At 38.0% G+C, this 23,768-nt stretch overlaps 1 protein-coding gene across 1 annotated transcript in view; it reads right to left on the reverse strand.

The window, feature by feature from the left end:
* MYBPC1 (myosin binding protein C1) overlaps window positions 1–23,768 on the reverse strand; it is a 74,350-nt gene that overhangs the window by 20,135 nt on the left and 30,447 nt on the right. Inside the window, 18 exon segments of the mRNA XM_054387079.1 lie at window positions 47–204; window positions 735–923; window positions 1,522–1,626; window positions 2,235–2,391; window positions 3,443–3,576; window positions 4,794–4,900; window positions 6,057–6,219; window positions 7,660–7,826; window positions 8,130–8,235; window positions 9,215–9,339; window positions 10,921–11,053; window positions 12,380–12,546; window positions 15,751–15,807; window positions 17,389–17,440; window positions 18,663–18,780; window positions 19,137–19,285; window positions 20,620–20,718; window positions 23,215–23,250. Coding sequence (XP_054243054.1) covers window positions 47–204; window positions 735–923; window positions 1,522–1,626; window positions 2,235–2,391; window positions 3,443–3,576; window positions 4,794–4,900; window positions 6,057–6,219; window positions 7,660–7,826; window positions 8,130–8,235; window positions 9,215–9,339; window positions 10,921–11,053; window positions 12,380–12,546; window positions 15,751–15,807; window positions 17,389–17,440; window positions 18,663–18,780; window positions 19,137–19,285; window positions 20,620–20,718; window positions 23,215–23,250 — 2,222 coding nt within the window.

Consider the following 23,768-nt stretch of genomic DNA (forward strand, 5'->3'; position numbering starts at 1 on the left):
AGAGAAAAAAATGGAGAGAGAGTCACCTGGTTTCAGTATGAGTAACATACCGCAGTCGTTGTCACTTACTTCCTTCAAAGCAGTACTCTACAACATAGCCGTCTAACCCTGCCGCTCCAATGTGATCTGGTGGCCTCCATTTCATTGTAACTGTAGTATCAGTCACTCCATCCACTGCCAGGAGAGTTGGTGGACTGGTAACAGCTGAAGCAAGCAGGCAGCAGGGACAAGGCAGAAAACTGTGTTATAACTAAACTTTTACATTTATGGTGTGTATTCCACTAATTTAGCATCGTAGGTGACAGATTAAATCCTGCCTACTAGGCATTTCCGGTAACTGCTGGCACATCTTTCCCAATTAGCACCAAACTAGGAGGAGCAGGTACCTCATTCCATACCTGCTCATAGCCTAACCCAGAGTTAAATTCCTTCTGCTGAGGAGTGAGAAGGATAAAGAACATGGAAGTAGTAATTCTGGTCCTTGAAACATATTGATCATAGTTTTACCATACCAGGCTCACCTATAGCATTTATTGCAGTGCATCTTTCTGTCTATACATCCTTGCTTCTTGTACAGAAAAGACTACATACCTTCAGGGATATAGTTTATGCAGCACCTAATAAAGCAACATGGGTGCAACAAGAACTAGAGTCATGTAATTGGCTGACTATAATAATGTTATTAATTATAATTTTCTAAATCCATACCTCCCTCAGTGCTCTTTATTACTTACCTATAGGAACAAAGGACTTTGAAGGCATACTTGGTTTGGAAATGCCTATTGCGTTAACAGCAAATACACGGACCTCATAAGCAACACCTTCAATCATCTTCTTTGGCTCAAAAGTTGTTTCTTTACACAGTTCAAAATTCAGCCTCATCCACCTGGAGCTTTGTTTCTTTTTCCTTTCAATGAAATATCCTATTGACCAAATAAAATTTTATTATTGCAAGTGGTAGCATAAAGCTCAGTAGTGGAGTGTCTATTCTTTGGCTGCACAATGGTGTTCTTTCTAATTACACCTCAATTGTCACTTCTAGCCTCCGAGTGGCTTAGGGGATTGTTGTTAAACTTTAACTAGTGCTAGTTATCTGATAGTTACCTGCTGGGCTTTCATGGCCGCCTGTGAGCTTTTCTCAGACTTCACTTACAGCACTGCTGTATTTACTTCAGGTCTTGTTTCAGCGTGTTAGAAGATATTCCGATGTACTCAGTAACTTGTTTCTCAAATTTCTGCTAACATACAAACAGGCTAACTGTTTAAAGTTTGGTGTCATAAAAGATCACCTTTCAAGTAGGGGGACTGATAATGTGGCAACATGCAAAATGACAAATCTCTAAGAGTTAGGAAATCAGGTATCGAATAAAGTTGGAGATTGGGTATTCCCATTCTTGCAATGGGATACTCAGAATGCATTTCTGCAAGGCCTAAGCTAAACTCTGATCCTGGTGTGTCTGTTGTTTGGGATTGGTTTCTTTTGTCTATTTTAGAGCATCACTACCAAAAAAAAAAATGTACCTAAGATAGGTGATCCCCCATCATTTGCTGGGGGCTCCCAGGTCATAACACACCAGTCTTCACCCACTTCAGTCACATTTGGTGCCTCGGGAGGATCAGGGACATCTGTTGTAAACAAAGTATTATTTAAAAAACAAACAAAACAAAACTTTCTTCTTTTTGCATAGGTTGAGATTAAAAATTGCCAAATAAGAAAAAAGATCTGAACGGTTTTTGAAGTGCAACAGGACTTCCTAATGAGGGGAGAAAGAGAGAAAGAAGTTCTCTGTGGATGGTGGCTAAGAAGGGATAAATGCCAAGCTCTTCACCACTTGTGGTAAGACAGTCTACAGCTGCATGGAGAATGGAGACTGCTAAGGGCAGCCTGAGACGACTGCACAAGTTTGACCCCTGCAGCTTGAAGTGGCAGTAGGCTGAGAATTGACTCCTGTTTAAATCCCACTCTAAGCTCCCGTGTACTTCAGTAACACTGGACCTTAGTATCCTTGCACCTCAATTCCACATCTGAAAACGGCGACAAAATCAGAAGTTTTCTGAGAATTAACAACAGTTTGGTAGTGAGGGAGGAGAGCATCTACAGAAGATACCCTTCAGATGGAGGAAGAAGAACTTATCTCTTGTTGGAGGGCAGAAAAGTAGGGTTCTTCAAGGAGCATTTATTGAAAAGGGCTGTGATAAGACGTGGGTTGTGTGCACTGTTCCACATGACTTACCAACCACTTTAATGTTGATTAGAGCTGTGTCCTCTCCAGCCTCATTCTTTAATGTTATTCTGAAAGGACCTGAATCATCCCTCTCGGCTGCGTCAATGACCAGGCAGCTGCTATCTGAGTATGTTTCTGACCGTATTCTTCCACTGTCTGTGATCCCCTGGGAAACAAAGTAAGCAGAGGGAAAGTAATATTTTCTGGATTTAGAATCAGAATGTTGAAATATCCAAATACAAATGCGGTAAAGGGCACTTCAGCAAAAATACTAAAGCAACCATTGCAAAAATCACATAGAAGCTCAGAATTTCAGTTACATAATGATCACAAAAATGACAAAGTAACCAAGGGACAAACAAATTACTTTAAAATATGGTAACTGTTTGGTACTCAGTTCAACCATTGCATCTCAATATAAGAAGCACTAGGTTTACTTGACCCATGAGTAAGACAATGCTTTTTTCAACATTGTCATTAATATAGAAAGAAATTTCAAATGCTGGCACATATTTTGGAGTAAGAGCTCTCCTAGAATAATTCCCTATATTCCCTAGTATAACACCTGCAAGGGTGATATTACAGTTAATATTTGAAAAACAGTAGCCAGAGATTTGAGCAGATAGGTTTGACAAACCAATAATAATAACATGTTCCAACTTCCTCATACTGCAATGAAAATTTAAACATGAAAAGTGGCTTTTTTTGGTATTGTACAGTTAAGGATTGGTCTGTGCAAAGTTTTGCATTAGGACTCCAGATGCAAGATGCTGATTGCCCAGCCTGTGGTTTTATTTGAGATTTGACACTCTGTCGGAATTTATCATTCATTTTCCAAAAGCAGACCACATAATGGCTTCCTGTCAAAACCTGGCAGCCATTCTGGGCAGTATGTGCAGAAGAAGTAGCCACTTGGTACATTTTCACTAGTTCTCTTCTGCATTTTCATGGGTCACTCTCTTTTACAATTTATTTATGGAAAAACTTTGTATTTTTGATTTATTAATTCCAGTCTTTTGTCAAAAAGACTCAGAAGATACTAAATAATATTTATCCATTTTACCATTTGTTTTTGAGCTAGGAGAGGTATTTTTAGATAAAGTATATTGCCTCCTTATTTTCTCCCATTAAAATGAATGCCTTCACAAGGCTAAGAGCTGTTTTTTAAAGAAAAGGCATCTCATTAAGCTAAAGAAACATATATAATGATGATCTACCTTATCCCCTCTGCTCCACACAACTTTTGGAGTTGGCTCGCCAGTGATGGGGATCTCCAGTCGTAGTTTGCTTCCTGCCACAACTGTCACAGTGTTATTTTCCCCAAGACCATCCAGGTGGAGTTTAGGAGGATCTGAAAAAGGAGAGATTGTCCAGATTTGCCCTGTGGCTGCCACTCTGAGAGATCAGTGACTTGGTGCAGGTCTGTGGCATACTCTATGTTTTGTGTTTTGCAGGTATTTTTTTGTCAAATGATTGTTTTGTTTGGAAGAAAATTTCTTTTTCAGAAAATAGTTGTCCAATGACAAACAAATCAGGGTGCCATATAAATTTTAGAATAGTATGACCATAAAAAAAAAAATTCTCTTCCTAAGGTAAAATTGTTTATAAACAGGTAACTTCTGAGAGAGATTTCCTCTAAGAGGCTCTTGATAATTTCCATTGGAGGCTTTTTACACACCTTTTACCACACTTCAGACATCACTGTTCTTACGGTTTAAAAGTTTTCTTAGCCCAAATCCTTTTTCTGAAAGTGAATGATCACTTTCATTTTATTCCATGTGTGGAGAACAACTGAGGAATATCCTCTTACTACTTTTTTCTTTTTTTTAATGCATTGGAAGTTATATCAGTTGGCAAACCCTTCTAGTACCTTTCACTCTTCATTCTCCCTAAACCTTGTCAATACTATTTCTACTACAGATATCCCCCTTCTTTCAGTTTCAATTAAAGAACATATTCTCTAAAACTGTAGTTGTTTATATTGCTCCCCTTTTGACTTCTAAGTAGCTGGTTGCAGTTAAAAGCTGGTGAGGTATTGTGGGAACAGTCAATGCCTTGGTTTATTTTTGTTTGAAAGACTGAGATTATTAAAAAGCATTCTGTTTTACTGAGTAGATAAAAAACAGCCAGAAACATTTGCTCTCTAGGTATCACTTAATGCATTTAGGGAATAGGTAAATATGCACTGATTCTACGGATCTTTTACCAGACTAAATCACATTTTGCGATGTCAGCAAGCTGGTTGTTCAAAGATAACACTGTATATCTGGAAAGAGGATAGCAGCAGGTGTTTCACTGAAACAACTGTGTTTTATGTTTAGGAACTTGACATCAAGAAGCCTTCCCTGGGAGCTCCCACTGGCTTTTAAATTACGAGTAGATCCTAAGCACAAAGTGCACTATGACCAGCTCGCTTGTGCTGTGCCAAAGCATCAGGTTTATTTTCTCTGTCAGATGCCTGCTCTGAGGAAAGAAACTAATTGTAATTAAGGATATTTCACACTGCTTTTAATGTCCAAAGATCAGAGAAAGAGATGTTATAAGTAAGTCATTGTGCCATATACTTACCCACAATATGTACTTTGCATGGAATATTAGTCTCATATTCATCTGGTACAAACATGTATTCACCCTCATCATCAACAGCAGAGCTTGCTATAACAAATCTGTGGATTCTGTAACATATTGAAAAATAAATCTGTGTAAATTAATTTTTTTGTAGGCTGCTTGAGGCTGTAAGGAAAAAATCTGAAAAGTTTAGATTTCTGAAAGTGTGTAAAATAACTGATTAAAAATCCTTTTCTGTCTGTTGAGTGGCATTTTACCTGGTTACATCCTGTGTGATTTGTACAAAGTATTATCAAGACAATCACCAAATTATGTAAACAATTCTAATATTTTTTGTTTAAACAGAGAAGTAGAAAAATACAGGAGCGTAAACTCTTTGACCCATGAGTTCTCTGCTGCTGCCATTAGATTGTAATTGGGTTGTTCAAGAAGAGATCTTTAGTTGATTTGTTGGGAGAATATTCTGACTTGGTTTCTATAACCTGCTGTGACTAAGCTTTGTTCAAGATAGGACTCACCTCTGTGGCCTTCCTGCTTCCCTTTCCCTCACTTCATGCTATGGGACTACATGGGTTGTAGGGAGGTCCTTCACTTTATGTCAGTTCAAGGGACAGCTGGCATTTGTTCCTTACTGTAACTTAGTGAGCGTTATGGAGTCAATGCAAATGGACTCCATATGGAGTCATAGCCCCTTCACAAGTGCAGCTCTCAGCTGTATGTTGTAGTTTTGCTAAGATGAATTGAAAGGGATGTCATTAAAGGCAGGACCTGTTCTTGTGGTATTTTTTAAACTGACAAACCTTCAGTGAAAATGTACAGATTATGAAATGCAAAGGAGCCTGATATGGCCACATACTTCACATCGGCAGAGATACATGGTCTGAGTTGATACACAGTCTGAATTGATACACACCAAACAGAAGCTTTCAGATAAACAGACATTTAAAAGATATGTTTGTATGAATGTCTAACATTTATTTTACTTTACTACTTAATATCCCAAGCTAACAGCAACAGCAATGCCAAGAAAAATTAATATATCATGAACTTAGATGGATGAAAGATTTGATTATTGTCCTTCACAGTCAAAAGACATAAAAGAAAGGAGACAAGAAGACATGAGTTTTATGATGAAAAAAAAAATGTTTGAGGGACATAGATTAGGCTTGATTACCAGATAACTTTCAGAGAAATAACCTGCAGTTTGGCACATCTCTACAGTGTCATTCCTTCAAAAGTCAAGTTAATACACAATAGATTTACCTTCCTTTGTGATAAATCTTTACACGGTCACTAGCTTCAACCAGTTGCCCATTTTTGTACCATTTCCCTGACACATTCTCAGATATCTCACACTTCAGATGGATTTCCTGTCCAAGCCTCACAGTCTGGTCTTCTAGTGCAAGTGATATCTTCAATGGTCTCACTTAGGAAAACAGAAGCAGAGATATTAATGCTAATATCAATAAATAGTTCATGATTCTGTAATGAAGCTGCTACTAGCCTTCACGATAGTCTTCAGATCAGAAAAATGCCATCAATAATAAAGTTTTTGAGTCAAAATACAAGTAATATACACATGTAAACTGCATAATTTAACTTCTTTTCATGTAGTCTGATGACTTAGAAAGGGTGATCTAAAATACCCATGCCTTGACTGGGGAAATTCCATGGATATTGCTGGGAGAAGACAGCCCAGGAGCTGTCATTTGAATGTGCTGGAGGTAGGCTGTTTAGCCAGTAAGAAACTTTGAAGAAATGAAAGACCTGTGTCCTCAAACCTATGCACTACAAGAGATTGCAACCCACTTTTCCTGTAATCTAACTTCTTTCATAGCTCTTCCAACTGATTTGAGATGATTTGGAGACTTACCAAGCTATTTCTTTATAAGTGAAGACTGTAAATTCTGAACCTGTTTTGTCTGCCTGGTGGCAAATGCTGACTGGCCATTAAGCTTAACTTCCTACACTACTTGATCTCGTTTGCTAAACTGCCTTATCTCATCCTGTGAACACCCACAGATATTACTAGCTTTTGTATGACCTGAGTCTGAGAACTGGTGTTACAGTTCAGTTCCACTTTCTTGAAGGCTAGATGCTCTAGCCCAGACTACAGGCTGAACACACAGCTGTATGCAGTAAATTTCTCTGGCATTAATCTGACATGGGAAACAAAGAATGACAGGAAAGTGTTTTACAGGGATCCAGTTGGAAAATCCTCAGAAGTTTCACAAAAAGAAAAATGATGCAGTTCAATAGCCATGCAGGGTAATCTCAAAGGTATTAATAGAACAGCCTGAGCTGGTTGTGCTTAGGGGGCTAATTTGTACAAAATAGTGGCAAGCAGTGTATTACCAAACAGTGTATGCTTATGCATGGTATAATAGCTTGAGAGAATGGGCACATGCATTTTGCTAAAAAACACAGGTGTTTTAAAGAGATATTGCACCAACATACTGAGGGAGCTACATAGTCACATGTTGGTGCTTATAAGTCCAGGCCAGGTGACCATGATGGCTGTTGGCAGTATTCCTAGTTATACAACCACTTTTTTCATTCCAACATACTGTTCTTTCTGACTCTGGCTAAAAATCCTTGTTTTGTCTTTCCTGTGAAAGGATTTAAAAAAAAAAACCAAAACAAATATTGCCTTGAAATTTCACTTTGTTGACTTTGAATGGATCTTACTGGAGTGACAAAAAGATTTCATTGCCTGTTACTGCAAGCAGGTTTGAAAGGGAAGTCACTGCTGGTATGGAAATTAAACATCCCTTTAAGGCCCAGAAAAAGGCAAGTGAATTATTTGTTTCTGCAAGCTAAGTAAACTGTGACATATGAATTCAAGAGCAAGATGGATGATACTTACAACCAACTGAAAGCTTAGCCTCTGACTGGCCTCCAGTTGTCATTACTGAGTAAGTTGCGTTGTCATTTTTTGCAGCTTCCTCTATGACCAAAGTGTGTTTTTTACCCTCAACTTTGATTCGATACCGAGATTTAGGATCGTTGGGAAGTTCTACACCATTCCTGAACCTAATAGAAAATAAAGAATATTTATTTTCCCAATAGAAGTCATGTGCAAATAAGACTCCTATAGACTGAAACTTCCAGAGAAGACTTTAGAAAACTTGAGGCACAAGAAAAGGTTAACCAAACTCATCTATGAATGTGTAAGGATATTTTGGTTGTTGCTACATTTTAACATAATGTTTTCTTAAGCTTTTTTTAATTTCAGATTTACTAGTACAGAAAAAGCTGTCCATGCTTTTGCCTACAATTAATATATTCTAGGCTTTATTCTCAAAGAGAACATCATCTGCTCAAAGTGTGACTTACCATTTCACATTTGCATCATCTTCAGACACTTCACAGCTCAGTTCTACTCTCTCACCAACATAGGTACTGGTATCCTCCAGGCCTTTGGTCACCAAAATTGGAGGATCTTTGGAAAAAGAAAATTACAGATTTATTATCTGAGAAAGAAAACTAAGTGAAAGTGGTTTTCAAAATCATTCTATAGAAGATTATATTATTTTAAAGTTATAGTATCAGTCTCAATGCAGCTTTTCCTGCCTTAAATCAGGAAAGCAATTACTCACTAAATGCTAAATAAAAAAATAATGTATTTTCTGATTAATACCCTTCTCGTCTCCCCCAGATCCCTCTCATAAAGCTGCATTTTCGTTAGGTCCTATAGCCCATTAAACACAATAAGAGGACCTGATGACATAACACTGTCCCCTTACCGGTTTAACCCATTCCTGCAGTCAAAATTCAAGTTCATTTAATAGGAAGAGATTTTACAACAGTTATTTTATGATAATTACATGGCCAGTGGGCTCTATTATTTCAAATAGGTTTCTGAAATACTTGATGATTTTTTTCTCTCACTGTGAGTTTTGGGTTCCTGGGGATTTTTATTGTACATGTATAACGCCATGAATATTAGTAAGACTATCAATAATATAGGATCAAAAAGGGTCAGGTAATGGTGACTTATGCATATCTTTTGATAGAGTCTTTTCTTAAATCTGTGTAGATGGAATGAAAACTGCTAGAAAGCTCAATCTGAGGGTACTTGGCATAAAAGTATCAGAGTCATCAGGTACTTAAATGGGGTAAAGCCAACACTATGATGAACGAGTCTCCAAAATGTCTTTAAAACTATGAAGGACACCACAGCCCCACTAGATCCCAATGCACAGTATGAAATAGCCATATCCTCATTTCAGGGCTTTCACTAAAGTACAGGATAAGGAAAAATATGGTCAGGGATGACAAAAATGCAGAGTGATTCTAGGGACTGCTAATACAAATACAAAACCACACTGAACCAGGTGCTCCTTGTTTAATTTCTGTTGCAGCCAAGGAAGCCACACCAATTTACCACAAGGGAAACGGGAGCAAGCAGATGTAGTTACCTCTCACAAACAGTTCTGTGGAGCATTTCTCATCCCCAGCTGTTACATAATAGCGAGCATCGTCTGCCATTGAACAGTTATTGATGAATAAAATTCTCTGGTTACCTTTGTGCTCAAAAATGTATCTGTTTGAACAGGAATGCAGCAAAGATACATTAGAAAAACTGATGGACCCCTTTTGCTTTATGTAGAAAGTGCTTTAAGGGTAATTAGACTCCTGGGAAGTAGTTTCCAGGAATCAACAGAACTGTTGTAGACTTTTTAGAAAAAAGAGCTATGGTGTAGAGTGACAACAACCATCTCCTGGCTTTTTCCAAAACTCCAAACATAGGTGATACTAAAAAATAAAAAATGAGCAGGCTCTGAAGGATGGTAGATAAAATGGAGTCTGAAACTCTAGATGAGTAAAGATGAAAATAACCAGTAACAGGACACCATTCTCATTCCAACACTCTTGACATTTTTGTGAAGTATAATAATAGCCAAAGTTAAGAAGTTAATATTATTGGTAGGCCAGATGGCACAAGAGATCAGTAATTGGATATGGGGTTTTGGTAATGAGATATGGAGCCTTTCACCTTTATGTCACCAGTTTAGATCTGCTCCAGGTTTGTAATGACCAAAGCTCATTAGCATCTGACAGCTGCTTCAGCAGCCTGGAAGAAATGCACTGGTACATTCAATCCAGGTCCTTCTACTGGAGAAGTATCCTTTAAGCTCCCTGAAACAGTTCTGAACTGCTTGTGGCAGATACAGGGGCTAAAGATTTACTCTCTTTATTATACATTTTTTGTCAACTATGAATACTAATTGAAATACTTTGTTGAGTTTTGAAGCTTTTTGCCTTTCTCTGTATGAGGGTTTTTTGGTTTGTTTGTTTTTTTTTTTCTTTTGCTATTTTTTCATAGGGCCAGAGGACAAAGTTCTTATGATTTTGTGCCCCTGAGAAACATTTAGGAACATCACATTGCTGTGCATTTTTCTCTGCACACTGTCATTCCTAGCTGTGTCTGATTCTGGAGTGGGATTTTCTATACCAGGTTGTAAGGTCTGGTTGTACCTGCACTAGGGACCGGCTTCAACTTTCAGCCATTGCTCAACCTGTACTCAAGTGTCGGCACCTGAAAAGTCACTTCCTTTATCTAAAGACAGGGAGCAAACAATATGAAGGCAATACAGGTGATGAAGTACTCTAGGGTACACTAGACTTGTTGCATATGGCTGAAGTCACTTTGTACTAATGCAGGTTGCTGACTTCATTGTGAGTGAGACTGGGTAAGAGATGGTGAGGCAAACCTCACTCCTCTTTCTTCATGAGCCAAGTGTGTAAGTATGTGATGTCAAACATCTGTCCTCTCAGCACACAATTATTGTAGAAAGATTCTGACCTCCTTCAGACATAAGACTGAGGACAAGTGATTTGTTTTTTAAAAGTTACTGACTAGGAATTTTCTCTGTGTTTTACTAAGGATGTTTAATTCATTTATCTTGAGGCAAAGGAGCCAATCTGCATTAACACGTAGCATACAGTGGACTTTTCTGGGTCATGAGCATACCCATACTCATCAATTGCACACTTTTCATGAATAATGAAATTCAGAAATAAAATTGGTCCAGCCTGAGAAAAGAGAGAGATTTATGTAGCACACTTGTCAGACAAGTACATATGTAGCCATTTGATTGCTTGCATACAATAAAATACTTACTTTGCACTTGGTCGTATTTCTTGGCCATTTTTATACCACTTGAGTTCCACTGTTGGATCTGCTAACTCCACCATGAACCTTACTTTCCCTCCTTTGTCCACCTGATATGCAGGATCCAGACCCTTGGCAAAAGCTGTTGTGGAAGCCAGGTGTTATTATAAAAGAAGACCAGAAAGTGAGAATATGAATGCTGAAATGACATTGCATAAACCTTGTCAAAGTTTTCAGAATTCATGCACACAATGTTACGTGTCACCCTTTATTCTTAGACTAGTCCACAGGAATCAGCTTGTTTTACAGAAACATTAGAATAAGTGCAAAGCTTTTCAGATCTAATTATCCTGATCAGTTTCAAGCTAGCATCTCTTTATGATTTTGCAGTGTTACTACATTCTGAATAAGACTGGGTAGACACAGCTTTGACAGCTGTGTGTATATGTGTTATGCAATATACACATTTATTTTATATACACATATACGTGTACACCTATACATAGAACCAGCTATATATATTTATGTATGTATTACACCACTCATGCTCTTTAGTAGGGTAGATGGGAAAAGACATGTCTTTACTGAATGTCCTCACTCAGTGCAGGATGAAGGGCTTTTAGTACAGCTGAGATTTTACAGAATTGTTTCAGCTGGAAAAGACCTTTAAGATCATTGAGTCCAACCATTATCTACCTCTACCAAGTCCGGTTCTAAACCATGTCCCTTAGCACCATACCTATGCATCTTTTAAACACCTTCAGGGATGGTGATCCAATCACCTCCCTGGAGAGCCTAATTCAGTGCCTGATAACCCTTTCAGTGACGAATTTTCTTCTAATGTCTGATCTAAATCTCCCCTGGTGTAACTTGAGGCCATTTCTTCTCATCCTATCACTTGTCATTACAGGTAGTTGTAGAAAGCAATAAGGTTTCCCCTCTACCTTCTTTTCTCCAGGCTAAACAACCCCAGTTCCCTCAGCTGCTGCTCATACGACCTATTCTCCAAACTCTTTGCCAATTTTGTTGCCTTTCTCTGAACCCTCTCCAGCACCTCTTGCTTGTAATAAGGGCTTGTAAATGGGGCTTGCAATGATTCAGAGTACTGTCAGATTAAGTGCAAAATGAAATTCTGAAGAGCAAATGTCTGTATAGAGTAACTCTGTTTTAGAGCAGAAGATAATAAATATAACACAAGGTCTACTTTCCATACTTTTGGATCAGATGACACCTTTGTTCTGATTATAAGTATCATTTGGCCAAAAGGGAGGGAACACATTTGCTAAACAGCGTATGGGATAGGCTGATTACACTAACCACAGCAAACCAAAGCTGCCTTCTGATTAACTCCCTGCAGAAATGCAGATCAAGTTGTAGTGTGCAAGTCCCTTTACATGGAAATGAAGCAAGTTTGGATTTTTAAGGATGTTTCACTACTGAACATAGGAATGTCCTGCCTTATCCATACCTGCGCTCTTCTTCACTTCCCTGCGCATGCGCTTCAGTCGCTTTAACATGCCTCTCAGGTCAGTGATACCATACTGGAAAGCAATCTTCTCATATTCACTGGGATTCGCGTTCTTCAGGAGCTCCCACACATCTACCTCAGGTTCTTCCTCTTGCTGTTTTACCTCCCTAACAGGAGCAAAATAAAATTGTGGGTGAAGAGTTAGCGGGACTTCATCACGCCATAAGGAAAGGTGAAGCTAAATCTATGGTGAGGCTAGAAAGGTTTTGATCAAGATTTGAAGGCCACCATCTGTTGTAGGTTAAACATTAACTGTTATACCATAGAGTAGAACTCCCGAGGGGGTGGAAAGTCCCCAGAGGGAGCCATCAGATATTGTAATATGTTATTCCATTCCCTTTCTTGTATTATCCTTATATGAGCAGCAGACCTTCCAGTCAGCTCGCTCTGGCCTCTTGGCTCCAGGCATTTTGGCTCTTAGTTGGTGCTTTTGCTTTGGGCTGCATGGGAGGGAGGCTTGGCTGCTGGGAATCTCCTTCTGCTGTGCAGCAGAGCCTACCTCCTGGGCATGGCCCAGGGAACTAGGCCACTGCCAATTCTGGTCATATATATCCTACATATATATATCCTTTTGTACTTGGTTTACTTTTGTAAGTATTCTTTCTATTTAATTTCCCATTCTGTGTGAGTATTTTCATTTACTCCTTTGGGGTAAATTTTACATTCTGTCCTGAGCTGGAGGCTCAACCCAGGACACCATCATGTTATTTTTTTTATTTCACTCACTACAAGTGAAATAGCCCGGAATGACATTCACACTTTAATTTACGCTTCTTCAAGGCAGCATTCGGATATAAACTTTTATTTGCCTTTTTCTGATGCAGTCAGTTTTGAGGATTTTTATATTGCTTCAGCATTAAAAAAAAAAAAAAAAGAGAAAAAACTTTGAAAATGTAGCACTGTAATAGCACACAGGCTAATCCCCCTTAAATCCATTTTATCTGTTGCAACTTGAGCAGAGTCAGTTACAGTTTCTGGTGGCACCACTGAGATCTGAGTCTAATCCTTACATTTAATAATTATATAAAAATGCTTTCAAACCCTGAGTCCTTGTAACTGCTACTAGGCATGACCAGTGAAAGGAGAGTGAAATGCAATCACTGTCGCATTATAGTTACACCAGTGCTTCTCAGAGCTACTTAAAGTTGGCATATGGATAGGAACTGGAGATTTCCACACCCGCTTAGACTTGCAAGATGGATCTGTTGGCTTCCAAGTTTGTCTCAGTCTTAAGAGCAGAAAGTGTTTTCAGAGGCCTGTGTGAATAGCATAACCTTTATACAGAAACTTCAGTACCATATTTACTATCTGCAACTCCAGGCTAGGGCAACCAATAAAGAGAAACATTTTTTTTTTTCACAGTGGTAGCCATTAAATGAGAGAACAGTGGAGGCATATGAAACAAAATGATAATTTTTGAGATTGACAGCTCAGTTCAAAACAGTGATCTACTAGAACAATCTGGAATTGGAGAAGAAATCTAGACATTTTCCCAGTAAATTCATTACAATCAGATCAGGATCATACTAGTCAGACTACCTCAGGTATGTAATTTTATGTTTCTTTCCTTTTATCTGTGCTCATGCTTTTTTCTCACTGGTGTTTCAGTGAGATTCCTTCTGAATGGCAGCAACTCAAAATCAGCTTGCAAACATATGTAAAAGCTGACACTCTCCATGGGTGGCATTCTCCTCTCCCAGGGCTGGCCACTTGCCATGCATGCAATCCCTGTCCATACAAAGAAGAGGGACACTCCATGGGTATCGAGATAATGTACCCCTTTAAATGAGGCAGTAGCTGAAAATGAGGATGAGTATCCTGATTTTCAACCAGCTTGAAATAATTAATTTCAGATTCTTTTTTTCTCTTGTGTAACTGGAGAACAAATTTTGACACTTGGAGCAAGCAAACTTTGTTCTGAGACCACAACAATTTCTGTTGTGAGTAGTGAACAAACAATGATTGGTATTTCTCAAGGATCTAAATGCTTGAGTGTTTTTGAGATCTTGTGCCTTTTGAAATGTCGTGCCACTACTGATCCCTTGCATTCACAAAGCAGAACCAGCCTCAGAGTGGCTTATTAAGAACTGGTTTGTCTTCCTGCAAGATCAGTATGAAATTAGAAAATAGGCAGTATATAGATTCTATGCATTTAGGATTTTTTTTAAAAAAACACATTTCAAGCATTATGCACCACAGGTGAAAACTTCTAGCTCTTTCCTTGGTAACCATACAAAAGTTTGCTTTGCCCATTAATCACACAGTAAGTATACTCTGTTTATATGGCTATACAATATTTATCATACAAAACACAGGAGTTACTTGCTAGTGAAGTGATAATGGCTCTTAAATCACATTTCTTTTTTCCACAAAACCACCAAGACCTCTTACATGCCACTCTCATATTGTTCATAAAGCACCCCACAGGCAGGTGTGAGAACTGTTGTATTAAGTTGTATTAGTATCATAAAAAGTCAAACTGAAAATCCTAATTAGGGATGAGAAGATAAAAAAAATCAAAGTCCTGGTGGATTTGAATTGGTTCAGGTAATTCTTTCACTGCCTACTTTTACCTCCAACCATTCCTGTGTGCTTCAGTTGCTTTAATACTATCCTTGGCATCATAGCCCATGAGCTCATTGGGAGCTTTTTATATAGTTAATACTGCATATTTTGGTTTCCTCTTTCAGAGTAAGTGGTAGATAAGATAAAGGACCTAGTTCCCTTTTCAGTTCTGAGGTCAGTTGCCATTTATTTCCATGGCTCAGGTTTTCTCCATCACAGCATTTAAATGGAATAAACCACCATTGAATGTTTGGTGTGTACATATCGGAACAAAAAGTTACAAAGAATTAATACCTCTGTCTACAGTATGAAAGCATAATATATGATTTTTCATATCAGGATTCTTATAAAATGAAATCAAGATGTATTCAAATTTAGCCCTTGCAGTCTTTTGCACCAGGCTCAATTTTCTAAACTGCTCATCCCTGTGTAGGAAGTAGTTGCCCCCTACCCTCCATGCAAACACAAAAGAAATGGCAAGTAAACTAAATGTTAGTTGTCTCTTTAGGTTGTAGCTCACTTTTTTCCCAGTGTGTTCAAATCTGAGGTTTCTTTTCCGCACACTTAAAGGTACAATTAACTGAACATTCACATAGGGTACTATGAGAAGAATAGTTAGAAACATTAAAAAAAGTGAAAGGTCAGAAAATTCTGAAGAAGTTATTAATGCTACACCTGACTCTTTTCTGTGTGCGAACCTAATGGTTTGCAATCCACACCTGCTCACTGCATCACTTGGTTCTCACCTACGTTTCAGGAGACCACTAAAGTCAAGTTCTCCTGCATCCTCTTGTCCTTCACCGCTGTTATTAATAGAAAGAGATCAAATCTTTGTTTAATACAAGAAGACTTAGACAACACACATTGCAAATGCTCTACCATGTCTCATATACTCAACGCTGTCCAGACACACAAATAATGGTATGTGATCAACACAAACTTGTATTCTTTTTCACACAATTCATGTTTCCTTAGGCAGTTGTGAAAAATAACACAAAGGTTTGTATTGCTTGTTGTTATACTTTGATGACAAATTTTTGCAACTGCATACATAAATTTGCCAAGATTTGTGTTAGATTTCACTAACACAAATAAACGTGAGCTAGTCAGCACAACCAGCTTTGTTTTTCATTTTCATAGTGTATGTGTATAAAAACAAAGGGCAAGTGCTGATCTTTTGCTATGAATGTAAAACAAAGATTTGCATTGTTGGGTGGTGCTTCTAACTGCCTAGCTGAGTCAAATTCAGTTGCAAAGCATGACACGTAAGATTTAACCTCTCTGTAAATGAAGGAAGAAATCAGGTTTTGAAAAAAGAAGAAACAGTACATTGTATATTTTTACAGCTAGAATCACAGTCCTGTGAAGGTGCATTTCTTTCTATAATGTGATTTTAAGCAGTAAGTTCTTATTGTAAAGTGCTTATAGACCACAGAATTGTCCTTAATATTTATAAAAGGGGCAAAATTCTGCGTATGTTATATCAAATGATGCTGATATTTCATCTCAGGTTTTGCATACATTACTTAAAAAACCAGAAAATATTCAGATGTCCTCATCTGCTTGAGCAGAATAGTTATTGCAGTGTTTTAAGTGTGCTGAAGAAAGGAGTGCACCTTGAATGTAACATCTTTTGCATTTACTCTTTAAAGCAAGTTCTTCTAAACAAAAGCAGTGATTTCTAAATCACAACTTTGCTTGCATATGTAAATTAACAAACTGCATTAATTTTCTGTTTGTAAAACATTTTCATTCATATTGTTTCTGTTCTTGTAAGACAATTTTATCTACACCACATAAAAATGACATCCATGATGATTTGAATTGCTATGTCTTCACAAAGGTTGTAAAACTTAAGACACAGTGGGGTTTTTTACATCCTCTGCAAGAAATAATTTGTAGTTTTTCCATAATGATGGCCTTATGACTCACCTTCTTACTGTAAGATAACATAAAGCCAGATTCTATTTTCTTGGAATCATCCTCTCTGATTTAATTAACACAGGATTGAGAACAGAAAATTTCATGTTGTAGCTGACAATTTACAGGAAACATGCAGTAGCATATTTTAGTGAGTCAAAATATAATTTTCAAAACATCCAAAAAACCACACATTTAATCATCTTAGATATTCCATCTTCCTGGAAATCAATAACACTTTAAATTCTCAACAGAGTATTTAATATCATATGTACTGTCTCTGTGTTTTAACTACCTCATTCTACCCACTACCAACTACCCTAAACCCCACTTCTTTAATTTTTATTTCAAAAAGCATTTTTTAAAGTACTTGATACAAATTCTTGTCAAAACTGATGTGAGTTCTGTGCATGCTACCAGCATCTGTTACTGGGGAGCTTCATAGGATCACTGTTTCCAGTTACCTTCTTTTGAAAGCAGATCTGATGTCGATGGATGGCGCAGCTTGGGAAGATTCTATGAAATGACAGTAATACAGGAATTAAGAACATGATTTTAAATTAATGTAATTTAGGAAATCAGTGTAATTGATCATATGAAATTTGATCAGTTTCCTGCTAAGTGACCACAGTTTGTGCTGCTGCTTTGGCATTGAGTTGCCTTAATTGCAAAGCTATTCAGTGTTAACCTTAATTTCTCTAAACTACGTTCTGCAGTTCTGCATAGCAAATCTTTCTTGGTGATGTTTCTCACTTACTGTCTTTGTGCCCATACACAGGCTCTGGCCTTTTTGTCCTCCAATTCCCTAAGCTTTCTCTCCTGTTTGCATCTTGTACTTTGTATGCTCAGCATCAGAGGAAAGAGACAGCTACAGACTTATGTTGATTCTTGGTGCAGGGATGAATCCCCCTTGTATGAATTGCTCATCTGTGCCATCTTGAAATAAATTTAATGGTTCTGATTCACAGGTAGTGAATGGATGCCCCTAGAGCTGTCAGTCAGCTGTCAAATGTCCTCTTACTGTGACCACCTTCTCCTGACCCATGAATGAACAGTCCGGTCTAGGCTGTTCGGTAGGCATTGTTTATGAGGGTGAACAACTATTTTGTCCACTGACTGCTGGCCCTGGCGTTTCAGAAGACATCTTTCTCAGTCTGATCATGCAAGTATGTGTATGCTGTTGTGCTTCCAGAAGTGCTCTTGAAGGAAAAGATAAGCCTGTGGGTTAAATGTTTGCTAGAGCAAGGCCTTTTATAACACAGAAGCAGATGAAGGCATGACTCTCTAATACTCTCCACATTGTGCTATTCTTTATTTTGATGAAGAGTGGAAGAAATAGCTTTCTGGAGTGTGATCATACCGTGCCAGGGTGCAAAGTGAGCCATGACCACTTGATATCCCTCTGCTCAGATGTTGCCAGATGAAGCCTCACTCTCGGAATAGCCCTAAACCTAGACCTCTGTCTCATGTATCAGCATTTGATTTGAATACTAGTTTTACCTGCCAGCTTATTTTTGGATAAATGTCTCACATGCTATCTACCCCAATGGTCATTTAAACAATAAATTACAGACACTTCTTCTGATTCTCTGAGCTCTATGCTAGAAATGTTCACTTTAAGCATTACTTCATTTAACATTTCTGAACAAAAGTGGCATTTCACGTTTAAAAAAAGGAAAAGAAAAAAAAAAGAAAAGAAACCTCTGTAATGCTTTACAGACACAGGTGGAAAACTTACCAGTGACTTCAAGGTCAAAAGAGCAACTATCGAACTTGTCCTTATAAGAAACTTCACAGCGATAGTTCCCTGCATAGTTTAATTTGGCTTGAATGATATGCATCTCAAATGTATGAATCTAAAAATCAAACAAAATTGTTCATTAATGTGAAGAATACATTTGCACATAACAGAAGTTAAAAGATACATCTTTCACACCTAAACCAGGAGAAAGGAATATCTTTAATAAAGGGCTCTGGAAAGAAATTGGAGCCCAGGAATGGCAATGGAAAAGTTTTATTTCCCCTCCACTTCTTGTTGCACACTGGCAGAGCAGGAAAGTCTGCTTCTGCACAAGGTCAGAGATCACTGAAATCTGCACGGGGAAGCCAGAGTTAGAATCCACTGCTATTGAATTTCTACCTATTTTCTTAATCTCTTCTTTAAACTCTCTTTGGAGCTTTGTCCCTGTAAGAAGGAAAAACAAAGACACACCTTAGTGTGACGCTCAAAGGACTCTTTCAGCTGCAGGTGCTTCCCCGCTTTACTGGCCAAATCCATCCATTTTCCTTTAAACCACTTAACATTCGGCTTTCGGAGAAGATCTTTGGCTTCTACTTTGGCTATAAAGGTAATATTCCCACCTTTCAAAAAGAAAAAATAATGTAGTCATTGAGGAACATGCAGTTGGTCAGTCACATCTGTACAAGTTTCTTTTACTACTGCTTCTTCCAGTCTCCATGTACAAGCTCTGCCATTACTGTAGGAATCATATGGGAATCACACAGGCTATGAAAACTGTAGTGTTAGAGAGATTAATGATTCTGGGTTTGGAAGTGTTCTGCCAATGTCAGTGTAGAGTTTAAGGCACTGGAAGCCAAGCAAATTAGCAGAGGCAAAACTCCATGTTGTTTCCAATATTCAATTTTCTGTGCTAAAATAAAGCCCAAGTGTTCCTAGGCAATTGTAACATGAATAAATTCCACTATGGAAAAGAAAACTTGGAGCTCTTAATGTGTGTCTATAATAAATTTCATAAACTGAGAAGAAAGGGAAAAGAGTCTTCTCTAAACAATTATTTTGGAATAGTAAAAGTTAGCTCAGTTTTCAGAACACCACTGCCCATTGCCAAATAAACCCTCCTCAAATGTTCTTTTTCTACTCAGAAACTGAGAAAAATAACAGGCATGCAAAATTACCATACACCTGACAATATCTTCATGTATCCAAGTACAAAATAGACATTAAGTAGTCTCTACTGAGCTTCTCATCATTGCTGCTACCCTGCTTAGGGTCCAACTAGCTTACCATAATAGTATGGTTCAGGAGTGCATTTTGCAGGTGAATCTCCTAATTACCCTTTTTTACTGTGCTCTGGTTCACGACACAGATTGTCTTCTCAGTGCTTTTACTGCATCCTCTGGAGTGAAGTTGAAACCAAAGTTGTGCTCTAAGAGTTTCCTACCTGTGTTTCCAATTGCTAATAGGTACACAGACCACTGGACTAAGCCAGTGCTAGTCCAGAACAAATCCCTCAGAATGGTTGCAGTGGAGGTCACTTTATAGATTTCCTACAGAGTCTGCTTGCTAATTTACACACAGCTGTAGGGTTAAAATACTGACCCAGCAATCTCTAAGCTGCAGGCCTTTTGGCAGATCTTCCTGACATATCAATAACAGTACATCCAATAGCATCACAGTAACCACCTCTTTTCTCCAGAAACTGTATCTTATGCATTGTGCTCAGTAAACTACTAGATTTTGAGCTTGTCTTGAAGTAAACCATTAGGTTTTGCTTCTTTTCATACAGTCCTTTTTGCCTTCTGAGAGTGGAATTCACATTCAGCTAAAATCAGTGGAAGTGCTCACAGGTGAGGGCAGAAGCTGAATGTCACAGGAGCTTTGCATTTCTTTCCTGCCTCTGCCTCAGTCTCTGTCTTTCTGGGAGTGGCTTTTGATTTTGTTTTGAAGCACTTACCAACACTAACTGTACCAGTCTGAGGTTTTTCGACAAATAGAGTGGATCTTTGGGCATCATCACGTTTTTCTGTCTCTTCTCCTTCTCCAACAGACCATACTGAAATGTAGAGAGAGAGAATCACATGTCAGTCATCTGAGTGTCCTTTATTCCTTCCAAAATACACTTACCTGAATTTACTAAGCTCTCTAACCCTATTATCTCTCCTCAGATGTCCTGTAAGACATGCATATTTTTGTTCACACTGACATCCATTGCTTTGCTGTCACATTGTATACAGTTCCTGCAACAATGCTACCTCTGTGGTGACAGAAAATGCAGCTATCAGGGAGGAAAAAAAGGGAACTTGATCAGCCAAGATGGGTACTGAACAACTTGAATGGCTTCAGCATTCAACCATGAGTGCTTTACAGAGGAAGTGTACAAAGGTCAGCTCTTTGTTTTTCAGAAGCGATGGAGGTTCTGAAAACACAAACAGCTAAACAGACAAATGGAACACGTATGATGCATTGCTTCAGTGGATCTCTCTCAAGATCAAACTCAGTCAAAATTGTACAAGCTAGTTTTTCCTTTGCTAGTCTCCAAAATAGGGCAGAGATGAAGCTTACTTTTGAGCTTTGTTCTCTTTTAACTTGACAGAAACAGAGAATTTGGAGATCAGTCAATAAAATGTCCTTCCACATGCACTGGCCTTTAGTTTACAGAAAAACAATGTCAGATGAAAATAATTTTGTCATATCTTCAGACAGGAACTGGGATTTTTGAATTGAAGATGAACAATGGTACTGAAAAAAAGCACTAAATGACTGATCTTCCCAGGGCTGAGAGCTGTACCAGCACAGCTGTTTTTTGTCTTTCTGCTCCTCTAAACAGCTCTGGGTTTGTGCTATGCAGTTACATCCCAGGTAAATACATGCAAAACTGTGATCAAAGCTGATTCCTAGCAGAAAAGATAGGGAGAGCATTCTGTTCCTTGTTCCCTTTCTGCAGAGAAGCAAAGCATGTGTCATATTTCAAGTGAGAGCTTGTGAAGTCCAAGTGCCACATGGCCTTTTTGAGGAGTTATTGCCAGTGCATAAGGCAAACTGAGTAAACCAGTGCTGCCATGGTAGTAGTAGTAGTGAAGAGCAGTGCAAATATGGAAATGTAGAGTTGTAATTAACAAAGCCAGCTGTCTCTTTCAAAGAGAGCTGCATTTCTCTTGTTCCCTCTAGTTGTTTCAGAAGCAAAGGTAGCTTTTTATAGTTTATTCAAGCTCTTATGGTTTTGGTTTCATAATTAGTATAAATGAGGAACCAGTCATACAATGTTTCTCAGTCAAACCCTGGTCTCGAAGCTAGAAGTTCCTTTCCCTGCTCTGTATTTTCTCCTTTGCCAGAGGTCAATTGTCTTTCTACTATGTAAAGATTACCACTGTTGAAATGCTTTTAACTCATAAAAATTTCCAGCATTGACAAATGCAATATAAGTCATGATGACCATGGGAAGAGACAAACAAACTGGGCTTATTATCCTAAAGTCTGTTAGGAATTAAAAAAAGGTATAGAAGTGCTAGATAGCTTTGCTATAAAATCTTTGCCTTTGAGTCAGAGAATTATATGTAGTGTGCCTAACATCTCTGTGTATGCCTGCTTGTACAACAGTTCTTATGAAGACATCCATGTATATACATACACACATGTATATACATTTATATGAAAACATATACACAGACACACACGAATACTCACATATATATAGATGCACATCTATATATAATCTCTCTATAATCTAGATGTTTACATTATGCCAGTATAATATTGCTAGTGTATGGAAACAATGTACAAACAATTGATAGTTACTAGTGTGAACACAATGATTTGACAATGCTTGGTACAGGAGCTGGTCATGTGCAGTAACAAACCTAACACACCACAGGGTGAGATGGAAAAAGGATATTAATAAATGGAAGAAGCGTACATAGAGTCATTAATTTGGTACCACATAAAATAACAGCTAAATATTATCATCACCTTTAGATATTAACATTTTCCTATTTATTAAACAAACAGAACAAAACATGGGTTTGATGTTGGCTCAAGGGGCTGGCATAGCCGGCTATGCCAGGTCAGTAAACATGGTTGAAGTACCTGCTGCTCATTTTGTTCCAGAGGCTGCAAATCCTGAAACCACAAAAATGGGTGTAGTATGCATTACCTGCCAGGGTAGGAAGAAAGAGGTTATGAATTTTCTAAGTTTTTCCCACCATCCTTTGAGCTGTGAGAAGAAGCCATTCTCTTACAATCCCTGGGGCCTGTGTGTGGGATTCAGGTAATCCACTGTCACCCTGTGGGCTGGAAGGGAACAGCTGTGTATCTATCTATAAGAAACAGAGATATAGATAGATAGGTATGTATGTATGTGTACAATATGATGTGTGTCCTGTCTTGTGCAGCAGAGCCTTCTCTCACTACTGGTTTAGTTCCTAGAAGTCTATTTGCTCTTATTTAAATAGTTACAGTTTGATACTGTATAAATGATGAAAATAAGAAATAAATTATTGATAATAACTGTATTATGTTGGGAGTGTTTCATCATGTTTTCAGGAGGTCTCACCTGAATCTTTTCTTTCCGCTGGCTTAGACATCCCATCTGAAAGGGAAGAGCAATTAAGATGATACCAGCTCAAAGATCACAGCTTAACTGACCTCAGATCATCAGGATCTCCTCATGCAAGAAGATTAAACCAGATATTTAGGACCATACCTGTGAGGAACTACTAATATGCCAGACAAAGGAAATGAACAGCTGAGAAAAAAAATCAGGAGTCTTTCCCTCTTTTCTCTCATAAAAGTAAGTTAATTTAGTTTAATTCTCATTCAGTATTTCCTTTTTAGTAGTTCATATTTAGAAGGGTTCTATGAAGATGTTTTTCTTAATGATTTGTGTAGTTCCAGGTAACAGATGAATTTATCTTGTTAAATATGTATCTGAGGGGGCAGTACTTCAAATCATTTAAACAGTCTACTTATTTATCTAGGTTTAGCAAAATAATGGCGAATAGTTAAATTTTAGGGGTATGTGATTAAGAATGTCATTTATATATTTAGCTTTTGCCAATGAGGTCGTCTTAAATGCAAAGAAATGCACTGCTACTGACTTTACAGACA

This window comes from Indicator indicator, chromosome 14 (genome assembly GCF_027791375.1).
Source record: "Indicator indicator isolate 239-I01 chromosome 14, UM_Iind_1.1, whole genome shotgun sequence".
NCBI classification, from domain to species: Eukaryota; Metazoa; Chordata; class Aves; order Piciformes; family Indicatoridae; genus Indicator; species Indicator indicator.